The sequence below is a fragment of the Taeniopygia guttata genome, chromosome 2, assembly GCF_048771995.1.
Source record: "Taeniopygia guttata chromosome 2, bTaeGut7.mat, whole genome shotgun sequence".
In the NCBI taxonomy this organism is placed as follows: domain Eukaryota; kingdom Metazoa; phylum Chordata; class Aves; order Passeriformes; family Estrildidae; genus Taeniopygia; species Taeniopygia guttata.
Genome location: NC_133026.1, coordinates 29,612,627 through 29,632,255, shown reverse-complemented (window position 1 = coordinate 29,632,255; position 19,629 = coordinate 29,612,627). Strand labels below are relative to the sequence as shown.

The following is a 19,629-nucleotide window of genomic DNA, read 5'->3' as shown; positions in this document are numbered from 1 at the left end:
CAAATTGAAACCATCATGGATAAATATAGCATGGGTATATTTATTCCCTGAAACTCTTCTTGAAAACATCGAGGCAGCCACTCAGAAGCTGACACGTTTTCTCTCCATCAGTAAAAGTGATTTGGAAGGGATTTGTACTACAAGAATACTCAACAGATTTGCCATTGCTTAGCACGACATACTGCAAATAGAACATTTGCAGCAGACTTATTATCTGACCTAGGTCATCTCCTGATTAAACATATATAGATTGGAAGAGATTAGTCATTAAACAAAGTAGAAGTACAGGCCAAGCTACTACTTACACGAAGAAACTATATCCAATTAGCTTTGCAAGTGAGCTAAATGCAGGAATTAGAGGAAGGTGGTTCCAGGACACTTCCGCCAGCACATCCTGTTCAGGATGCCTGAACACACACCTGCTACATCCCTGTGTTATATTGACTTATATTTCCATATTCTGTGCTGCAGGGACAGTATTTCAAAGATTATTAAATATTGACATCACTATAATTGGGAAAAATGAAGAATTAATTTAAAAACTTGAGTCAGTAACAAAAAGTTGTCCCGCCACATTGTTTTCAAACCAAGAGTTATAATCACAACACATACATCATCATGCTCCCAGGTCATTCAGGGAGAAGGCTGAGATCTCACTCTAAGCTGGTGCTTCTCTTCAAAGCCAGTCCCCAGGAACTGGACAGGAACCAGGACACAACTGAGCACTAAGGCATGACACACAAGCTGTACCTCAGCTGTACAAGCTTAACCTTAAAACCATGTCTGGCAGAAATGAAGCTCTTCATATAGACCTGGCAAAAGAAAGGCTGCTGAGCAGCATGGCAAAGAAGAAAGGGGAAGTTCTTCAGTGGCTGAAAAGGAGTTTAGGAATGAAGGCACCCAGCTAAGCAGATAACTGATTATCCATAATGGTGAGGCCAGTGCATTTCATCAGTCAAAATGACAGTAGGATCACTTCTCTGTCCCAGATAACCCCATCAGAGCTCAGGCCAACTTTTGCACAGTATTATATCAGATAAGCTAAGATTTACCACTCAGAAGGAGAAGCTTTTCCTAACGTTTGTGTGTCTATGCTGTGACCTGCCAATTTCTCCACTGTGTGTACTTAAAACAACACTCTGCTCCAGTAGCTCTGGCACAGGGGACTCCATCAACCTCACAAGCACCCTGTGCTCTCACATCTCCATTTTTATTATTTCTCTTTTTGTTATTATAATAATAACAGTTTGCCAATGTAGTTTCACTGACACAGTTTCTTAACTGCATTGATCAATGTGAATAATTTTAGAGTTTTACAGTTGGTTATTTGATTTCATCTTTGGAGACAAAAAATAGTAGAGCCCCAAAGAAAACCTAAATTCAAAGTGTAGATGTCATATTAAGATGCCCCACAAGAACTCTGGAATGACCCAAGTTCATATCCAAAACAAACTCCTTCAGAATGGTAAAAGCTGTAGTCATTGTGCAGTGCTAAATTCCTAAACCATGTTTAACAAAGTGTTTCTAATCAACAAGAACATCAGGGTGACTTAGTAGAAAGTCACAAGTAAATTTAGTACTGGTAGGCACAAAATGCAAATCCGGGTTGTAGATTCAAGTGTTGAGTCCAATATTTTTCACATTTCAGTGGCATTTTGTCCTGAAGTTGCAGGTTGAATGAACAGCAATTTCAAAAATTTGAATCTCTTGCTCTAACAATTTTTAAAGCCTCTCTACGTTTCAAGGAACATTTACATTCTCAGTTTTACTCTATAAGGCAAAATTCTGCTATCTGATTTTCTACCAGGAGTGGGAGACTCTATGGAAAATTACAAATTTCATGTGTTATGCTGCATCTTACCCTACCATCTAATTATGATTAAACTGATTTTATCTTACCAGTCTCCCACCAGACTGTTCAACTGGTTAAGTCCTTTCTAAAACATAGACTTTGTAACTGACTCATGCTTTCACTTAGAGAATTATTCATACTGTGAATCTTTACAAGTAGAAACAGCATAAGAAATTCTCTGTGACAGTCTTATTTTGGGAAGTTAAGCTAAGATAATTACTTTTTCTAAATAGATTCTAACGTCAATGGGAAATTTTACAAAAAATCTTACTTTTCATATCCAAACAGATTTTCCTTTTAATTTTTTGCAAAATGACAATTTGACACAGCAAAAATGCAAGTCTTTGATCAAGCATTTTTTTTAAAGTTACTTTTTTTGTTTAAAATGTTTGGTTGACAACAAATAACTCCCTGGATCCCCCAAATCACCCCTTCCAAAAAGCTTGCCTAAATCATAGTTTTCATCCCTCTGCAGAAGCCTGGGAAAAAAGATTTTAAATGAATGACTGAAAAAAGAGTGGCCTGAATCTGACTCCACTGTTGTTTTGAAGTTGCATGGTGCAGAAACTATGAATAGGCCCAAGGGCAGGGATAGCTTCACCAAAACAAAGAACAAGTGTTACTACTCTAGCCTCCAAATATGTGCTTATTTTCCAAAAAAACAACCATGGCATCTGTAGCAAATGGGCAAAGAGATGTTGGAGGATCTTTCATTGATATCTTTGCTAAATTCATGACTTAGCATGAACTGGAGAATAACAAAATCTTAAAAACATAGAATAATATAACAAAACCCCCAAAACCATAGGGTGGAGCTTTTGTTTGCATTTAGTTTTATATCCAATTCATTTTCTGTTAGAAGAATTGCAGCAATATTTTTGATACAACTTAGCTGCAAGGTACCATTCAACCAGCAGAGTAAACCCAGCATTAACTTTCATCCCTCTCAGATTTGCTGGCTGAGAGCCACATTGCTGCATTAGGATGTTGTCTCCAACACATTCAGAATGCAATACCATCTTGCATAGAACACACAAAGAGAAAGTAAAAGGGTATCTTCCTTCCTGGATAGAATAAACTCTTTGTCATTTATCTGTGTAACATTTAAACCTCGTTATTGTTATATGCTACAGGGAGGTTTGCTCTCTCTCCCTCTCCACTTCCCTAGTCAAACTAAAGGTAGCAAGTAGGATATTTTGATTATTAATTAAACAAAGCCACTCCCAATTGCTATGGTGCCACAGAGCAGAGAACCAACACCCAGGGCTACTGCTATTAGAGATTCCTGCTCGCCAGCTCTGCGAGTCATCCTGGGCGAGACTCATACACAAGGCAGATTTCAGTGAAACCAAGCAAACTGGAGAGCAGGATTTTCTGGGACTGGTTAGAAGGCTTTACAGAATTCAACTCCAACACAATGTATCTTCCACTTGAACCAAAGCATTTTATCTAGCAAGGTTTCTATACAAAGCAGTTTGCAGGGCGAGCTGAATTTATCATACCTGCTGATGCAGTCAGAAAAAGCAAAGGGTGTTCAGTCTGATATTCACTTAAGGGTTGACTTAACATTAACATTCCTGTAGAAAAATTAAACAATGACCTTTTGACAAGTGGCCAAGAATAGAGCTTGACTTTAAAATTTCTAGGAATAGGAGTAAGACAGATGCATATAGAATTTGGAAGATGAAGTCCCTCTGCTGAGCATGAACCAGATCACTGTATGAACTCACAAAAGGCTTGTTTTCTCACCACACAGGCCACAGGAAAGAAACATGGCAACATAGTGTGCTCTCATGAAGGCAAAACTCTTGAGACTTTCCTGGAGGTGTCTTTGCTAATAGATTTACCTTGCTAATAGAATCAGGTGCTGCAGAGCAAAAGGAGCAATTTTTCTTTACATGAGCAACATTAGTGACAGGAAGAAAACCTTATGATTGTGCAGTAAGAATAATACCCCTGGAATAATTTTGCTTTTCAATTTAAATTACCTGTAAACACAAAGCATCGGTTTCATTTTCTTCATACCTTTGTGAATTTAACACTCCTTCTTTTAAATTAACATCTTTATTCTTTTAATCTGACCATAGAAATATAGAATATGCTGAGTTGGAAAGGACCCACAAAGGTCATCAAAGTTAGCTCCTCTCCCTGAACAGGACCCCCCCCAAGAATCACACCACGTGCCCCTTTAAGCAACTTTAGTCTTCAAGGCATGTGCCAGTTATCTGAAAAAGATTTGTTAAATTAAACCTTTTTCCTCATTTCCCAAATCCAAAGGAACTAAAAAGCTGTGAGTAATGTAGACCAAAGCTCTGCTAGACAAATGCAAATTCAACAGCAAATGGCCCCACTAACTTTGCTAGAGTCCTCACAATGTCAAGGCATCTCCCAGACATCCTTCAACTGAAATAGTTAAAAGGTAGAGCTACTCGTATCAGGAGTTTTAAATTCCTACATTTTCTGTATTTAACAGAAGAAAATGGGGTAGTTTTATTTTATAACTAATCTGACTGAGTCAAGAAGACAGTTGGAAAATTCTTATTATTATAGCACATTCATGCTAAAGTTTCATTGACATAGCAGTGTCAATCACCAAAAGGATGGTCTCAAAGTTCAAGATGCAGCTTGCTACTTCTTACAGTAATTCTTAGGCTTTTATGATGACTCTACTTTAATTTTCCAACTATAAGAATGTTATTTATTTTTTGGGCTGAGTCAGGGCAGTTAAGACCAAAGACTAGGACTGGTTCTGCTTAACAGCTACACGAGAAACAAAATCAAGCAAGCTGGATGCTGATCTCATGCACACATCAACCAGGAAGTTGGCAAGGAAATACAGGTGTGACAATCTTACTGGTCAATTGAAAGAAGAAATAGAAGTGTAAGGAACACCTCTCAAAACTATGAAGGCATCCTTAGCTGAACCCACCATCTGATAGATTATTTTTCTTCTGAAAGACAATAAAAATATAAAGATTTTATAGGAGATCATGCTAAAGGTCTCAGCTCCTAACCATACAGAACAGCTCTGCACACACACAATGTGACATTTGCAATATCCAAGTGTCCACATGAAGCTCATCCAAAACTGCAAATAATTTTCATCTTTTTAGGACCTTTAGTTAGAAAGTACAGGGAGCTAGAACAGATAGTGGAGCTTATAAGTTGATTACAGTTTATTATTCAATCCACATATGAACCAGGTGAAAGTAGTGCCTGCCATACAAACCTGTAGCTAATACAAAAGCAATAATTACTGACTCCCGTGCCTGGGGTCTTTTGGCAGGCTGCAGCCACATGAATATAGCACTGAATAATTGCTTCTCTCCAAATAACTGACATAATCTACATGACTGACATCCACTACCTTCAGTTGCTTTTTAACTTTTTGATAAGACATTTGACATTTAAAACTTAGAATCACTGGAGGGATCAGCACTGTGTCCTGAACTAGCAACTTGCATTCAGCCCTTCTACCCCACCCACTAAAGCAGCAAACAGCAGAGCTCCACAATTGTCAAGCAAAGACATTCTTTCTTCATTCTATTCTTCCTGTGTTGCTGATTTACATTCTCTCCACTCATTCCACAAAGGAGTGGGTGCTACCAGCTGGTCCCCAGTTACTTCTGCCCAGCAACACCTGCAGAATGTAGGAGGCTGCTGGTTGCAGGCAGCTCTCCACCAGCTGTCTGTTTGCTCCGGAGCTCTAGCAGCTGCATGATATGAAATAGGAGGGTAGGAACTGAAATCCCATCCTGCTGGTATTTGTGATGAGTCAGTGCATTCAGCCTTGAAAACCTAGCTAGCTACAGCAGGATAGCTACAACAAGAAATTACAAAACAAGAAATTACACATTGTTTTTCCTTTTCATTCAGACATGTTAAAAGCAGAAATGGCTCCTAACAGATAATTGACACAGGAGCTTTAATATATGCATTTTTATTTATGTATGGCTCCTCACGTAGTGATCTGCTTTCAGGTCACATTCACATCTCTATCTTTTTCCACACAATTATTTTGGCACACAGAGATTAGACTACCTTTGACTTGACTACATGGGAATTTGCTGCCTTCCAGGGAATCTCCAAGTGATACAGCTAGATACAGGGAACAGCTGGATGCAAAAAGACCACACTGCTTAAGCTTGCTTCTATTTCAGTCATAGTCAGCTGCTGGAATGACCTTGTGAAGAGGGAGGGCAAATGAGAGATGGCTGCTCTGTCCCAGCTCCTGTGCCTCTGCACCAAGCATTGCTGCAACATCATCAGCCTTTTGACCACTAAGTATTTCACAAGATTTGGGATAGCATTGCTTATGCCACCTCCCCAAAAAAATTAAAAAGAGCAATTTAAAATGAGCATTTTGCATTTGAATGCCAAGATAGAGCCGCATTATCATCAAACCATCAGCTGGAGCTGTGCCAGCAGTAGAATGGGAACACCCATCCTCTATCAGCTCCCTGTGACTGATACTGCTTGCTTAGTGTCACCGCCTGCGGGGGTGTGCTTACCATTTCCAGACCATGACGTTTAAACAAAAATTTAAGTACACGTTGCCTAAAGTCACTGCTTGAAGAGTCAGCTAGCAATCCTGAAAAGGACATTACAACTGTATTTGTACAGCGTTCACATGTGGTGAAACATGAGCACCTCATGGGTAAAAGTTAATAACCATTACTGTTCCAGCAATAATATTCTAAACTGTGACCATAGTATGGCATTTTTCCATTAATTTAGCTTATTTTGGGCAACAGATCAGGCACAACTGAGAGTAGGATATCTGTGGGTTCAGTTATAAGTTCACCTTTGTACCATTTAACCTTTCTTTTGTATGTACTACATATGTAGATTCACCAAATAACAGAATTGTTGAATTTGGCAGGCACCTCTAGAGACTGTCTTGTGCAAGTCCCCTCCTTAAAGCAGGGTCACCTACCGCAAGTTGCTCAGGGGAATTTTGAATGTTTCCAAGGATGGGGATTCCACAACTTTTCTGGACAGCATGTTCCAGTCTTCAATTATCCTCACATTACAAAAAGAAAAAAAAAACTACTTTATATTCACATGTAATTTCCTAAATTTCAATTGACTTTCATCCTGTCACTTGATGTCAGAGAAGAGTCTGGCTTTTCCTCCTTTACTTAGAGTCAAAGAATCATAAAATAGTTTGGGTTGGAAGTGACCTTAAAAACTTTCTAGTTCCAACCCTCCTGATGTGGGCAGGGACACCTTCAAACTACACCAGGCTGCTTAAAGCCCCATCCTACCTGTCCTTGAACACTTCCAGGGATGAGGCATCTACAGCTTCTCTGGACATGTCCCATAGCTTTACCACCCTTTTAAATGATTTCTTTCTAATATCTAATCTGAATCTACTCTTATTCAGTTTAAGGCCATTGCCCCTTGTCCTATTCCTACATGCTCTTGAAAGGAGTCCTTCTTCAGCTTTTTTGTAATCCCCCTTTAGCTACTGGTAGATGCTGTAAGGTCTCCCCAGAGCTTTCTACAGGCTAAAAGCCCAAATCAGTCTCTTGAAGGCATGGTCTAGCCTTCTGATCATCTCTGTGGCCTTCCTCTTGACAAGGAGGTCACGACAATCAGGTATCGATACAAATATATGAGATCCCCCAGAGCCATCTCTTCTGCAGCTGAAGAGTCCTAGCTCTCTCAGCCCCTCCTCAAATGACAGATGTTCCATCTTTTTACCATCTTGGAACCCTTGTGGTCTGCAACACATCATTAGAATACTCTATAACAAAATAATTAAATTGTGTCAATATTTGAAGACAAGGATTGTAAGTGAGAAGATTTCAGAAGTATGTTCAACATTCTGCATTAGGAAGCACCTCACAGCATGAAGCAGCTGGAACTGAGTGCTGTGTTTTTTCAAAGTTCATCTTACAAACAGTTGAAGGTCAGGCAGGATAAAAGTATTATTTCCAACCCTATCCCTAAGCATGACCACTGAATAATGGCATTAATAATCAAACAAGTTTGTTGAACAACTCTTTGAAACCTGACAGAAGAGTAATCCCACCACTTCTCTGGGTGACTTGTGGTAAACTATTCTCCTCACAAACATGAAAAAACAATCCCCACACTTCCCCCACAAAAAAAAAAAAAAAAAAAAAAAGCAAGGGGGGGAAATTTAAAAAGTAAAATAAGAAGGTGAAAACAATTTTATACCTGGTCTACATCTGAAGAGTTAGTTTTACAACCTTGTGGCTGAGACACAGATAAAAATATAATATTCAGGATCTAGAAAATCCAGCTCAGAAATGAGACTGCTAAATCCTAGATTTAATCTTGACAAGGCAACTCAAACTGCCCAAGCAAAGACCCTCACCCAGTTCAGACTGAAGTAGAGAGAGAAAAATGGTACCATGGCATGGGCATAGTGAGGATGTGGTGGAACATCTAAGACATGGCAGCTGCGAGAGGTGCTGCAGAAAGGACTCAGCTCTGGAGTCTACTAAAACTGTGCAGTCTGTGTGGCTGACTAAAACTGCACATTCTGCAATGAATACACAAGCCAAGGCAATGTCAATAACTTGGGAGAAGATGAAGGGTTCTATGGAGCACTTCATGCAGGCCCGAGAGTGTCAACACCATGGGGGTCTGCATAGCTTGGAGAAAAAGACCAACACTACCAGGAAAGAGAGAAACTCAGCAGAACAAATGCATGCATTTCATTACAGAGGTCATGCTGATTGGGATATTGGCCCCAAAGCAAAAGCAATGTTAAAAAAAAGGACATTAGCACACAAAAAACAGTGGGGCTAAGAAAGCAGTTGTGTCAGTGGTTTCAGCTGGAATTTCACTGAGATGTGTTTAGTGCTCATTATAAAAAAAATATAACAGGATGGAATACTTCATCTTTATCTTTGCAAACTTTCAGGTAAGTTAGCAAGAATAAAGAGAATAAAGAGAGTCCCATCCATTATTACTTAAGGACCATGAATTCTGGAGTCAGATCTAGGACATCATGTCACTGATACTCACTAGAAGCCAAAGGTTTCTGATCTTTGAGGCAAAGCATTAGGAAAACCAAGAGGATCTGGGTTACAGATAAACAGACATAAATTTGAAATAAGAACAATGAATATAAAGGAGGCTACAGAGAGATCACAGCAAGGTGGCAGCTCTGGGAGACTGGCTAAATTATGAATATTGTGGCTCAGTTACTGGCCTGTAATAGAGTTTAGCATCCAAGGACCAAGGCAGGCGAGAAACAGAATAGGGCTTAATTAATAGAAAGGGGCTAGATAAAAAATGTCCATCTGATACTAAGTACAAAAATAAGCTGTTCAAAACATAAATTTTTCCCCACCACTCTCAAATATTACAGTATAACAAAATAGGAAACTGCTGGTTCACAGATTTCAAGTTATAATGAAAATTTGGTATCAGTTACTCAGACAGGAAAGGAGTCATTTGCTTTAATTTTGCAGTACAGCAAATCTTCTGGTTTTAGACAGATCTAGTTATAGTTCAGTAAAAGAATTTCAGACATAAAGCATTGCTGATCGTAACTGACTTGCCCAGTTAAGATGACCAGATGTCTTCTTCTCAGGCTGTGGTACAACCCCAGCTTTCCAATCCCTCTCATCACAGAATTCCTCCTCTCACTGCTTTCTTGTGGGATGGAAAAAAATATTTCAAAGTTAAATCTAAATCCCACCAGGATCAGGCTTTCTCTTATCAAACACAACTGAGCAATTAAGTTCCACATATGCTGAAAACCTTGAAACTCTTTGGTGTAATAGACCATGACAGTTTCCTTATTGTTGTGAAAAGGCCATTATACAATGCAAGAGCAAGTACACTTCATATGGGTCTTCAAATGACTTAGTGATTTGAAAATGTGTCATTCAGCAATGCCTTCCAGACATCACATCAAGACTCAAAACAAAGTATGGGATAAGAACTGGCTGCATGACAAATCCACATCTTTGTCTAAAACTATGTAAGGGATGCTCCATGCTTTTCATGACAGCCTGTATCAAGAACTGGTGATTTGTATTATAAACATCCATGTGTAAGTGGAAAGAAATGCCTCTAGAGATATCAAAATCCTCACAGATTGCTCTTTAGTTTTGCAAGCAGTGATTAAACAGTCAGATTATTTTATTTTAAATTTTTAGCATCTCTTCCACTAGCTAATTTGGAAAATATTACCAATAAACTGTAGGTAGTGCAAGCTAATTGAGTAATTTATTCAACTAAAAAGAGGGAAATGTTGGGCTGATGTATTTTGGAAAACCATCATACTTCAGGACAAAACATCAGATCCCTAGCAAAAATTTACCTGAGCTCCAGTTACCAGCTTTAAATGTTCAGCAATAGAAATCTGCTGAACCTTTGTCTTTCCAGCCATAGATTGAAATGTGTCTTTGTAATGAAAATAAAGTAGACAGGGGATGGTTGAACCATGGCCTTCCAACTCTCAAGGGAATGTCTGGACCACTCCTAAGACATCAGCTTCTCCTTTAGTAATGCTTTCCATTTGCAAGTGTTAGCAAATATTTCCTGAGCCTATGTGAGAAAAATCACTTTCTTACCTAACAGATCACAACTGAGCAGGCCTGGGAGTCAGTGCCTGCTCCAGCACAAATGCCTATTACACAAATAAATGGTCTTGGCATGTGTGACCAGGGACATCCCAATCCAGACAGCACCTACCTATAACAGCCATGAAAAGGATTTGAACCATTTCAGAGCAAGAAAGAAACAAAATGGAACCTGCATCTCTCATAGGTGTAAGAGGGTGTACCAGCTCCTAAATTTTGCAGTATAAGGCTTTCTGGAAAATTTTAGTAAAATTTCATCCAAAGAGCATTCAGGTAATAAAAAACCTGTATGTGGTTAAAGCACTGACAACAGAAAATTTACCAGTTCTCAAATAAATTTTGTTTTCTTTCAACCACTATATCTTACAATATACTACAACTTTAAGAGCACTGGAAGACTGATGATTTCCAGGTCTATCTGTCTCTGGCTTTGACTCAGAGGATTGCCAGTCCGGGACTGACTACACATCTCCTTCATTTCCTCCCATGTAAATTTCTGATATTTATTCTAAGCAGTAGATCATAAGACTTGGAAACATGTTTATTATGAAATTAGGAGAAATGCCTGAATTCTAAAACTTATGTATTACAAAATACAAGCAAAAACAAAGCACATCAGAGAATGCCTTCAGAACAGATGTAACATCAGCCACCTGAAGCTGTGCAAATTTCTGTATAACATAATGAACAAAAGGACCTCAGAGCAGGGGAACCAAAAATAAAAATCTGATTACTAGTGTTGTAACAATGTTAAATATTAACAGTAATAGGGTCTACCGGATCTTTATAGAAAAAGAGGAAAAATTTTCTGGAATAATCCTATTTGGTTTGAAGCTCTCTGGGGCAGTTCCTGCAGGATTTAGTCACTGAGGCAGAGAAAGTAGCCATTATAAAAGGCCAGAGGAAAACTTGGCAGCTGGGTACTGCTCAGTCCCAGGGTCCAAGCAGGGAGCTGTGGGAAAGTCTGAGCTCCCCTCTCTCTTCATTGACAAGGCACAAAGCTGGTTTGGAAACAAGTCTGACTATCTGCATCGAGGTCACTGGGTTTGAGCTGGCAGGGAAGCCCCTGTGAGTAGCTGGACTTGAATTACTGGGACTCTTACAGGAAAGAGTTCTGTCAGAGTACAACAAGGCTATGTGGAAACAGGCTAAGATAAATGCATCCCCTGAAAACAGGAGAAAGCAAAGGTGCAAATGAAATGGAGATACATCTAAGGCTGGTGCCAGGAGCAGGTAGGGGCTTAGCTTTGCAGATGCATTTTTAGACAAAATCCAATTTTTTTATAAGGTGTGTGAGTGAGAACCCACCTGCTTATTATCTCTTCACAGCACTAGAGAGCAATTAGAACTTCTTTTACAGGCTTTAAAACTACCAAATGCCCTTATGTGTGACCTGAGAAGAGAGTCATCAAGAGTGTGTTAAATTACAATTCTGAATTGTCTAAGCTGAGACCAAAATGGGTACCCAAGGTTAACTTCTACATCTGCACTAAACTGGATTTAAAATGTAACCTAAGTTGTCCAAAGTGAGTGGCCCCATGTCCAAATATGGACATTAGAGACTTCTTTTGGTGTGTTTTGGAAGAAAAGCTGAATGGATGCAATTTGGATAGACAATATAGGAGCAAACAAATTCCATCTGTAAATCTTCAGGGACAAGTGCTGGAGGAGAAGAAGAAATTTATATGCAAATTCTCTCAGGAAAACATACTTATTTCATGAAACATACAGAAAGGGCAGTTAAAATGACTGATATGCCTGGAAGCTTTGGTTTCACCCTCCTAACTCATTGAGCAGCTAAGCAAAGTATGGTAGAACTCAATATTTTTTTTTTGCTTAAGTTCACCATCTTGCTTCTGCACTTTGATTTCCTAATTACTATGCATTAAAAACAAAACAAAACAAAACAAAACAAAACAAAAAACAAAACAAAACAAAACAAAACAAAAAACAAAACCAAATCCACACTAAGATTCAAAGCTCTTAATTCTCTCAAGCATATTTGTAACAAATGGGTGTTTTAGCAGCCATCACACAGCACTGTGAATTTCAAACAGGAAAATCCATATCTGATGGATTTCATCTACCCAGCTAAGAAATGTCAAGCATCCACTGCCCATGAACACATGATTTTAATCTCACTGAAATACATGAGGCATGCAGCAAGGAGAACATTCTGTAGTTTCAGCATCCATTGCTGAGGACAGGCTTGCACTGACCTCTGAGGAAGGACTGTGTGCAGCCAGTGCAGCAGTGGGAATGACCATCCAGGTCTCACTTTCCTGAGCATTGCACTGTATTATATGTGCATCTGAAGCCTAAGATGATTTTGGTTCATGCTGTAGTTAAAAATAAATGTCTACACAACTAATCAATTGTGGAATTTAAATTAAGTGTTGGCTTATGAACACAGTTTTTTTAGTATAACTTACAAATAAATTTTTGTGGAGACCTTTACAAACCTTTTTTTAGGTTTGATTACAATTCTGCGTGCTGTTATATGTGCATGTGTGCACACATATCTGTATAATGTGCATAGTTATTTATCTAATTAACATCCATGGTTCTGAGTCACCAATAAAACCTTTCCTAAGGACTAAAAGAACAGTAACCCATACTGATTTTCCAACCAATCAAAAAAAGACAAATCAGTCTTCAGGCAAATCAGGAGTCTTGACTTAAGCTTACCTGTACTTGGATCTTTGCCAATCTTTTAAAATCACCTTTCAAGAAATATCCTAAAAGTCTACAGAAATGTCTCTGAGCTTTATATACAGTATCTGACAGGAAACGGTAATGTTATTTAATTACAAAAATAACTCTGAACGTTTTGGTAGGGGAAAACTAGAAAGTTTAGCTCTTTGAAAGTAGTATTCAAATTCAAAGCTTGTGGGTGGAGTTGGGGTGTAAAGGTGCATAAATAGGCAGTAGGAACAGCAGCATTCACACTGGAACCAGGAACACCTTCGCATCCTGGCAGGCACCTGCGAGAGTAAACAAGGTAAGGCACTGCACAGTCCCTGCTTCAGCAGGAACCCAGGGGAGCTGTGAGCCTGAGCTAGCCGGGGATGGGAAACCTGAGCAGTGGAAAGAAAAGACTGCAGCAAAGCAGCAGGCACAGTCCAGCACAGCTTGTTGTGAAGGAAAATGTCTATAGAAATATTGGCTTTGCAGGTGAAAAAAAAAAAAAAAAAAAAAAAAAAAGCCAGGAGAAGAGGGGTTATTTTGGAAAGCTTTTCAAAAGTGCACATTGTCTTCCAGAGGCAGTTTTTAAGGAGCAAGTTTAAGTTCCTCTGTCTTTGCTTCCTGCATGCTGCCTCCACAACAGCCTGATCTTTAATTTCTAGGTTGTCCCCTACCTTTTTTTTTTTTTTTTCTTTTTAAAGAAGTATTAGTTCTGCCATACAGCTCTAGTCAAAACAATTCTTGGGGCAACCCTGACAATCCAGAGTTTAATTGAACTTCATGCAAATTTCTTCCTTGACAAAGAGACTTTTCTTGGGGAAGAAATGCAGTGTGCTGCAAAAGTTGTATTTCATACCATTGAAAAAGGGACTCTTTGGATATTTGAGCTCTATTGGACATCCCAGTAGCAAAGAGCATTGTATCACTCATGGAAACTCAGCTTATGTACTCCTCCTGCAGTTCCCACCTGGAAAAACACTTCTGTTTTCCTGGAGTTTAGTTTTCACTGTCTGAACTTTAAAAACAGTCAGCCGGTTGTGGTGGGGGTTTTTTGTATGCTTGGTTTTTCTTTTTATTTTTTTTTTTCTAATGAATCTTTTCAATGTTCTGTAGTGCTTTTAGAACATCTCAAATTTTCTTTTTGTACCCATTATATTGGTTCTAGTTTCTAGGAGGAAATGCAATGAGAAAACATAGGGTCATGTTGTTGAAATGATTTTCCCCTTCAGCTGAAATGCTGGTGAGCTTTCCATCAGACCTATCTCATCTCCAAGCCCCAGCCTGGCCCAGGAAAAGCTCTCTGCTTTGTGCTGCTTTCAGCCCCAAACTCCATTTCAGTTTTCACTGGTCCACATCAACTCCTCCCAACTCTTTTTGTTATCCGTTCTGCTGGGGGTAAGGATTAGATGATACTTTTAAGGGAAAAAAAAACAGGACTGGAAGCTTCAACACCATTAAGAGTGTCTATGCTAATGTTCACTGTAAAGCCTAGCTTAAACATTCTGACTTCTCCTTTGAGTTGCTCCCACAGCAAAACGGGGGGAGAGCTGAGACAAATTAACTTTTCAGCACCTGCAGCTGCGTTACTCTAGCACTGGGAGATCAAGGCAGAACTATGAACTTATTAGGACTTGCAAGAACTTTTGTAATTGCTGTAACTCAAGTTATTTTACTGAGCATATTCCATATAAGTAAAAAGAAGAGAGGGAAATGAACAAGCACAGACATGCACATCCTACAAGGGCCATAGGCCAATCCTTCAGGGCGTTTTTGAGCAAACCTCACCCCGTGCCCCCAGGCCCTGCCTGGAGCCGCTCCTTGCAGCCCTGCCCCACCGCTGCCGCGGCGATGCTGCCCTTGGCTGCTGCGGGCCTCACCGCCAGCGCCACCGGCAGGCACCGCAGGGACCCCCAGCTTCTCCCTCCTGTTCCAGGAGCAGCCATGGAGAAGAGTTACGTGTCCGTATTCCTGCTGCTCATCGTCATCTCCTGTGCTCTGGCAAAGGATGCAGGCAAGAAGGATTCAAAGGACACTCCTGCTAAGCCAAAACTGCCTCAGACACTCTCCAGAGGTAAAAAACAACTGATTTTTTTTTTTTAAGTGCAATCTTGTAAGCATTTCATTTCATAGTTTTTTAGAACTATGTTAATTTTCTTGCAACTCGTTCTGGCAAAACCTTATCTAGTATTTCCTAGCCCCCTCTCCTCCTTCGCTCCTGATGCAAAGCCCGGGGCAGGGGTTTGTTCCCAGCCCTCCCGGCAGAGGCGGGCCCCGCTCGTAAGGCGCTGTCTGAGGCTCTGTGTGTGTCTCCCCTCCCGCAGGATGGGGAGACCAGCTCATCTGGACGCAGACCTACGAGGAGGCGCTTTTCCGGGCCAAGCACAGGTACCCGCCCCGCCGCGCCCGCCCTCACCCCCGCGCCGCCCCGCTCCTAACCATCCTAACCAGGGCTCTTCTTTTCCAGCCAGAAACCCCTGATGATTATCCACCACTTGGAAGACTGCCCACACAGCCAAGGTAATATTTTTGCAGTCGTGAAGAGAAAAAAAAAAAAAATGCTGTTTTAATTTACTGAGAAAACTCTGCTTAAAAAAAAAAAAAAATCAGACACCGTTTTGCTTAAACCTTAGTGAAGTACCAGCTTGCACAAGCATAGGGAGAGTTCTTCAAGTTGCTGTACCATGCAGATGTTTTCCAACGAAAATGCTAATTCAGTATTGCATGATACCAAATGCATACGGAAGTGAGCACAGGTCAGTTGGGTCTGACAAATCTGAATTTGGTTCACAGCACAATCAGCCAAAATCAATAGCAAGACCAGTAGCAAGAAATAACAATTTGTCAGAAACCCATATTCAGATCATATCATCAGTGATTCAGACTGAATCTAGCCAGGGACTAAATCAATCCAGGCTGAAACTGAGCTCTTACAGGATTTCTGGTAACTGCACTGCTCTTTTCCCAGTGTCTTTGAATTTATCTCAGTGCTCTCCTTCCTGCAAGTCAGTCCACATGGCAAGATCTTTGCATCCATCCATAGCTCCAGCAACTGCAGAAGGGTCTTTGTACAAGCATTTACACCCTTCCAAAGATTTTAGTCTGAAGCTCTAGCTGCTGTATTATCAAGTGCCTTAAGATCTGGGGCCAGAAATCACAACAGTAGAACAGGAAGTTTGAAGGGTCAAATGCTCAAATTCAAACCTAAGCAGAGAACTTGAAAGCCAGCTGTACTCTCCAAAGGAAGGTGGGACATTTTGCACTACTGTAACTACTCTTCAATGAAGAATAAAATTGAATGGATCATGTTCTAATGGAATGAACTGAAAATCTTTGCTGCAGTTGTAAACTGGAAAGTCTCTTTCTGTTTCATCAGTTTGTTTGAATTTCTTGTTGGAGGACAATATATTTCAAGGGCACCTTTTTCATTTTCTTTCCTATTTGTTTCTACTTTAGCCCTCAAGAAGGTCTTTGCTGAACACAAAGATATACAGAAACTGGCTGAAAAATTCATTCTCCTGAACCTTGTGGTAAGTTTCCCAATTACACTGAATTAAGTGAAAGCGACAAAGTTCTGCTTTTAATTATGGCTTCTCTAACTTAAGTTTAATAGTTAGGGTTGGCTAGGAAAATGGCCACTGCTGAAGCATAACAGATTTCATAGTAAGTCTTTTTCATCTGTAGCTATCATAAACTCAGACTGCGAGGGAATATGAAGTTTAATAATAACATGAACTGTTAGCAATTTGCAATTCCAGCTGTTAAAAAATGAAAAAGCTTCATCCTAGACAGAATCTCTTAAACTGCAAAATGTATTATTTGAGCTGTATTTCATAATACAAAGTACAGTGAAGGAAAAAAAGTATGTAACACGCTCTCCTTGACTAGGAACGTTCTCTATTTTTTTTTAGTATGAAACCACAGACAAGAACCTTGCACCTGATGGCCAGTACGTCCCTCGGGTTTTGTTCATAGGTGAGTACCTCAAGCACCAAAGCTGCTCTCAGAACAGAGCCACTGCTGCACCATGCATCTCAAATCTTCAGGCTGAATAACAGGAATTTATTTCATGACAAATACAAAGGTTCAAGTTGTTTTTGTGGATCAAATATTGACTCAAGACCAACCAGCTTCACAGGTCCAGCATTCTTCCCTCAATGGCTGATGCCACAGTCACTGGAATGGGTAGCTCATCCCAGTCCTAATAAACTTGCAAACACATTTAAAACTGAAATGTTAGTGACCCCTTAGAACAATCTTTTAGTCAGCAGAAGCAGACATGCCTCACTGAAACATTTAGGAAGCAAGCAGGAGTGCAGAAAGCCTTATTTCCTTTTATTTCCTTCTGCTTGAAGATTAACCTCTACAAATTCTCTCACCCTTTTCCCCCCAGATCCTTCCCTGACTGTGAGAGCAGATATTACTGGAAGATACTCAAACCGTCTCTATGCATATGAGCCCTCTGACATTTCGTTGTGTAAGTAGAGTGTTCTGACACATTCTGGAAATAGTCTGAAAGCAGTCGCATTTTTCATGTGACAAGGAATAACACCAGGCATTACAGATTCTCACAGTCAGTACTTGCTGAAAGACATTTAACCAGGATTAAAATGAAACAGGATGCTAGACTTAAACTCAGTGAGATGAAGAAAATTATGGCATAGCCCTGGAGCTTTAAGCATCCATCTGTTTAAAAAGCAAGCACACGTCAGCAGGAACTTGCATAATTCAGCAGCGCTCACTGCAAGCAGCGGTGAGAACTCATACATAAGTCCCAACAGGCCAGGTCAGGAAACCTTATGGGAGCAGGGAAAGCTGCTTGCTATAGCCATCCCTCACTGCTGCACAGCTCGAGTCTCTGCCCATGTGTTGGCATTAATGAACGTTCTCACCAGTAAAAATTAAATCCATGATCTTCACAAATTGCTTGGAAGAGTAAGTGCATCTGAATCCCTATAGCAATAGGCATGTGATTAAAGGCTTTAATAATAATGACATTTTCTCTGAAGCATTTTTGGTTGCTGGCAGAGGAAGTTGCAGCAAAAATAACATGAATGAATATTTCATTTCTAGTGTATTCAAATATGCAGAAAGCGCTGAAGCTCCTGAAGACTGAACTGTAAAGAGGAAGAAGAAAGGCCTTAAATATTATCAACTCTTATCTTCCACCTCTTCTCCACACCTTGATACTGGTGAAGAGACTATTTAGAGTGATATTTAGTGATGTGTAGTGATGGTTTCAATACATAAACACTACAGTTTTACATTAGCACTTTTGTACTGGGCAGCATTTTTAAAAGCTGGAGGCTTTTATTTTAAGGCGTACAGAAGAATACTGTATGATTCAACTGTAAAAATGATTTTTTAAAAAATAAATTCATTTCAAGTGTTTACATACAAAACATTGCTATGTTGTCAATTTTTTCCCCTTATCTTCATCTACCATTATTAGAAATAGTAAAATCACTGTGTTGCTTGAGCCCACAGCTTGCATTTTATATTAGAGCACTTTGGGAGGAAAAAGGCTGCTGTGGATCAGTCCTAGCCAGCAGCCCAACCCCATACACCTACTTGTTCTCTCACTCCATTCCAGTGAGATAGGAAAGAGAATCAGAAGATTAAAAGTAAGAAAACTCATGGGTTCCGATAAAGACAGTCTCATAGATAAAGCAAAAGCTGTATGCACAAGCAGAGCAAAACACAGGATGAATTCACTGCTTCCCAAAGGCAGGCAGGTGTTCAGCCACCTCCAGGAGAGCAGGGCCCCACCAAATGTAATAATGGTGACTTGGGAAGACAAGTACCATCACTCCAAATGTACCCCCCTTCCTGCTTCTTCCCCCATGGTGTATCCCCTTATTCAGCTGGAGTCAGCTGTCTCACTTCTGCAGGTCTGCTTGCTTGGCAGGGCAGGGTGAGCGAGCAGCAAAGACCTCGACTCTGTGTCAGCAATCACAGAAAACAACCTTGTGTTATCAGCACTGTTGTAGCTGCAAATCCAAAGCACAGCACCACACAAACTGCTGTGAAGAGACTCAACTTCACTCAGCCAAACCCAGCAGAGGAAAGCAGCTTTTTATCTCCAGTTTCAGCAGCTAGCTAAGCTCTCTATTACTCAGACTACTTTATCTCAAATTATTTTCTAGTAGTACCAGCCTATGTGAAGCTTTCATTATCAGCCCTTTCTTTACAGCTACAATAAAGGCCTTCCCTTTTGTAATAGTTATTTTCATGTGAAAGGCGGCAGATCCTGTGCAGTAGTATCAGGATGTTAGTCAATATCTGGATTCACTTTCTCACAATGATGGAGAAGGATTGTTTTATAGCCAATTGTTTTTATATAAGAAAAATGTGTATGTGTTTTGAAAGAAGACATATTTCTACATTTTTTCCAGAATAACCAACTTGAAGAAAGCATTTCAACAAACCAAGCCAAAAGACATCCAATGTAAGCAGTAAGAATGCTCCAAGTTAAATCACTCCATTAGTTTGACAATGTGCTGCTGTAAATAGGTTCTAGAAAAT

At 39.9% G+C, this 19,629-nt stretch overlaps 1 protein-coding gene across 1 annotated transcript; it reads left to right on the top strand.

The window, feature by feature from the left end:
• Nucleotides 1-13,306: 13,306 nt before the first annotated feature.
• AGR2 (anterior gradient 2, protein disulphide isomerase family member) lies at nucleotides 13,307-18,506 on the top strand. The gene is made up of 8 exons (XM_012571681.5): nucleotides 13,307-13,423; nucleotides 15,041-15,178; nucleotides 15,429-15,492; nucleotides 15,572-15,624; nucleotides 16,561-16,634; nucleotides 17,016-17,079; nucleotides 17,498-17,581; nucleotides 18,178-18,506. Exons 2-8 carry the CDS (start codon nucleotides 15,049-15,051, stop codon nucleotides 18,225-18,227), a joined length of 519 nt encoding a protein of 172 aa, XP_012427135.1. The 5' UTR covers nucleotides 13,307-13,423; nucleotides 15,041-15,048; the 3' UTR covers nucleotides 18,228-18,506.
• The last annotated feature ends 1,123 nt before the right edge of the window (nucleotides 18,507-19,629 follow it).